Here is a 3,349-nt window from a genome sequence, read left to right as displayed (position 1 = left end):
GTGAACTTTTTAAAACACATCAAATTTACCGAATATATGTGTGGGTCCTCGTGGAAAACAAATGTGGATTAAAAAATCACTCGTGTAACACGTGTCAAAATTTAAATATTTTATCGTACAAATAAATAAATTGGGGAAAAAAGGCCACCGCATAATGTGACGGGTGGGTCACATTAAAAAACCCTCGAAGTGGCGTAACGGCTAAAAGCATCACTTTAGTACAAACTCAGGAAATCCCCCCCACACACCAAATAACTGAAATACCTTTTCGCCTTTCTTCTTCTTCTCTCTCTCTCCCACACACTCCAGTGTGTGCCAGTGCGTTTGTTGATTCCCTGCATGCAGTCAGGTCTGGCGGGGTTGAAGGTGGTGCTGAGTCGGCTTGGCGGCGGGAATCGGCGGAGGAAGGTGAAGATTAGGGTGATGGAGTGGTGGCGGAAAGCGGTGTTCCCGATCAAGAGGGCTTGGTCGGCGGTGTTCTCTCGTGTCAAGGAACGTGAAAAAGGTAAACTCACAGTCTCCTCGCTTCTTCTCCCCCCTTTCAACGTTTTCGTCGGAATTGTATGATTTTCAGCTTCAAGTATGGGTTTAGTAGATATAATGTTATTCGTGATCGACTTCAAATAAACACTATAATTTTAGTTTTTCCGTTTTCTGGTTGATTGAGGTTTTTTCTTTCGTAGTTAAAATATGTTCTATTCATTTATTGAATTGGAGAAATTGTGTTATTTTACTCAAGTAATAATTGGTGTTATCATATTTCAAATTTGGATCCTTTTAAAAAATTAATAATTCAAAATTTTGGACCAGTTAGTACTCTTTAATTAATAAAACAAATTAATATTAATTTCAAAAGTCATACAATAATTAATAATTTTATGACTTAAATAATTATTAGATCAAAGAATTTAATACGATCTATTATATTTCAACATTTAATTAGTACTGAGAATGTGTCATATATCGTTTGCAGATTTGAGTCTAAGTTATCTACGTTGATAATATTTGGATTTGTTAGAATTTCACCTAAGATGGAATTGGAAACCCGTGAGCTTATTGCTATTTGTTCATATAAAAATAGCATAATTAATATTTTAGCATTTGGTTAATTTTGGTTAACCATTGAAAAATACATATTTGAGGCACCAAAGATGATTCTGGAATTCAGTTCCCCATCCTTTTCGCATTTTATATTCTTAATTTATCCAAAGGTTCGACTTTTTGGCACTCAACCTTCCACTAGATAAGTTCCACCCTAATACGCTAAAGTAGGAAGATGGAACTAGACTAATCTTTATTTTATATATTTTTTTTTTAGAATTATGTTTTATTGATAATTTGTTTTGTGTAGAGATAACACAAAACATGACCGTCTAACATATTAATTTTATAAGACGGATCTTCGACTCAACCTTATCTTTGGAAAGCATTACTTTTTACGTCAAAAATATTTCTTTTTATTGTATGTATGGACCGTGTTAACTCATCTCTCAGACATGAAACTCTCTTAAGATAAATAATGATGTGTGCTCTTAAGATAAATAATGATGTGTGCTTAAAACAAATTTAATACTGATATGCTTGAGAAGTGTTGTTATCCATATTCATATTATAGAAGTATATTTGTTAAGATTGGAACTTGGACCTAACTCAACCCCAAAAGCTAGCTCAAAGGGGGAGGATTGTCCAAGCCCATATGTACAACTTATTTATCCAACCGATGTGGGACAATTAACATATCCTTCTCACGCCCAGGAATGAACATCTGGAGCGTGGAGTTTACAAATGACCCAATTATGTGCAGAACGGGTGGCTTAATTATAGGCAGTCCAACACATAACGGTGGAACCCGGGCTCTCATACCATGTTATACCATGTTAAGATTGGAACTTGGACCTAACTCAACCCCAAAAGCTAGCTCGAGGGGGAGGATTGTCCAAGCCCATATATACAACTTCCAAGTTATTTATCCAACCGATGTGAGACAATTAACAATATTTAGAAGATACGAAGTAATTGAGGAATAACACACACACACATATGTATATGTGACTCTGAGCAGAGGTGGAGCTACAGGGGAGTGGGACGAGGCTAAACTCTGGGTTCCGCAGTGAGGCTAAGGGAGTCAAAATATGAGTTTTATGTGGGGTATACACTCATGGTTCTTTATCGTGCACACGAGAGAGAGATACAAGAACTCACTTATTAGCCTGTCAAACACAAATTATATGTCCACTGTTGATGAGGTGTTCTAGTAACTTTGTTTTGAAAAACCTCGGACATTGAAGTGGACTAGAACAACTGTATAATATTTATTTGTTCTATTTTTTATTTTATTTTATTTGTAAAAAAGCAGTGGATGTTACCAGAAAGGAATAATTTCAGTCAAGCCAAAGGAATCCAATTCCTATTAATCTTTTTTCCCATAGGAAAAGCATAATAAAGTGAGTGGAATTTGTTTCATTGTCTTTGATACTTTTTCACCAATTTCAAAGCATGAACAGATGTTCCCAAGCTTGGAATCTGATTTTTTTAATGCTCTTATAGTTGCATTGATGCATACATCTTCTTAAAAAGAAGATTTGAATTATGGTTTTGGCTAAATTGCATTGTCATTTGTCACACACAATGACAGCGAAGCTGATTTGAAAACCCTTAGGAAAAAGATAGGATAAAATTCATTGCGATGTTTAAAGATCGACGAAACTGATGTATCAGATGCATATAGGCAGAAGTTTATTCATTTTTTGTGATAAGAATCAGAAATATAAGTACCACATGCTCGCGTACAACAAAACTACTCCCTTTTGGGTTTTTTTGGGTTATTGGAACATTTAATCTGATGAGGTTTTTAGCCCTTTTGCTGCTGCACATGACCTAATACATTACATTACTATCATTGCGTGGAAGGACTTTAATTTTTCGGTCATATAGTTTTAGAAATTTGGGACCCTGTTGGTGGTAGGCTTCTTGTTTTTTCTTGAATAAATGAATGACTCTTTTCTCCATTTTCTTTGATTTCTTCAGGTGTTGGGCTTCTGAAACTTCACGATGACATCCAAACTTGTGGATATGAGGATGTGCAGGTTATGTGGGAAATGTTGAGGACAGAATCAGAAGTAATGTCACTGCAAGCTAAGCGCAAGCACCGTTGGTTCTGGAAGAACTTTACCTCATCTTCTCCCCGAATCAAACTTGATAAAGAAATACCCTAATGTACCAGTTTCAATACGAATATCCTTCTCATATTTACCAGACCGATATGGTGGCTTACATTTTGGTGATCGAAGTGTGTATGTACTGTTACAATTATACAGAACTCTGTGTATGCACTTCACAGTTGCATCAA

General features: G+C 35.7%; 1 protein-coding gene across 1 annotated transcript; it reads left to right on the top strand.

Moving 5' to 3' along the window:
- The first annotated feature begins 225 nt into the window (after positions 1 to 225).
- On the top strand, positions 226 to 3,349 carry LOC140833376 (uncharacterized). Its single transcript, XM_073197736.1, has 2 exons — positions 226 to 505; positions 3,028 to 3,349. The coding sequence occupies exons 1-2, from the start codon at positions 340 to 342 to the stop codon at positions 3,213 to 3,215; spliced, it is 354 nt and encodes a 117-aa protein (XP_073053837.1). The 5' UTR covers positions 226 to 339; the 3' UTR covers positions 3,216 to 3,349.

This window comes from Primulina eburnea, chromosome 1 (genome assembly GCF_022965805.1).
Source record: "Primulina eburnea isolate SZY01 chromosome 1, ASM2296580v1, whole genome shotgun sequence".
NCBI classification, from domain to species: domain Eukaryota; kingdom Viridiplantae; phylum Streptophyta; class Magnoliopsida; order Lamiales; family Gesneriaceae; genus Primulina; species Primulina eburnea.
This window is presented reverse-complemented; position numbering and strand designations above follow the sequence as displayed.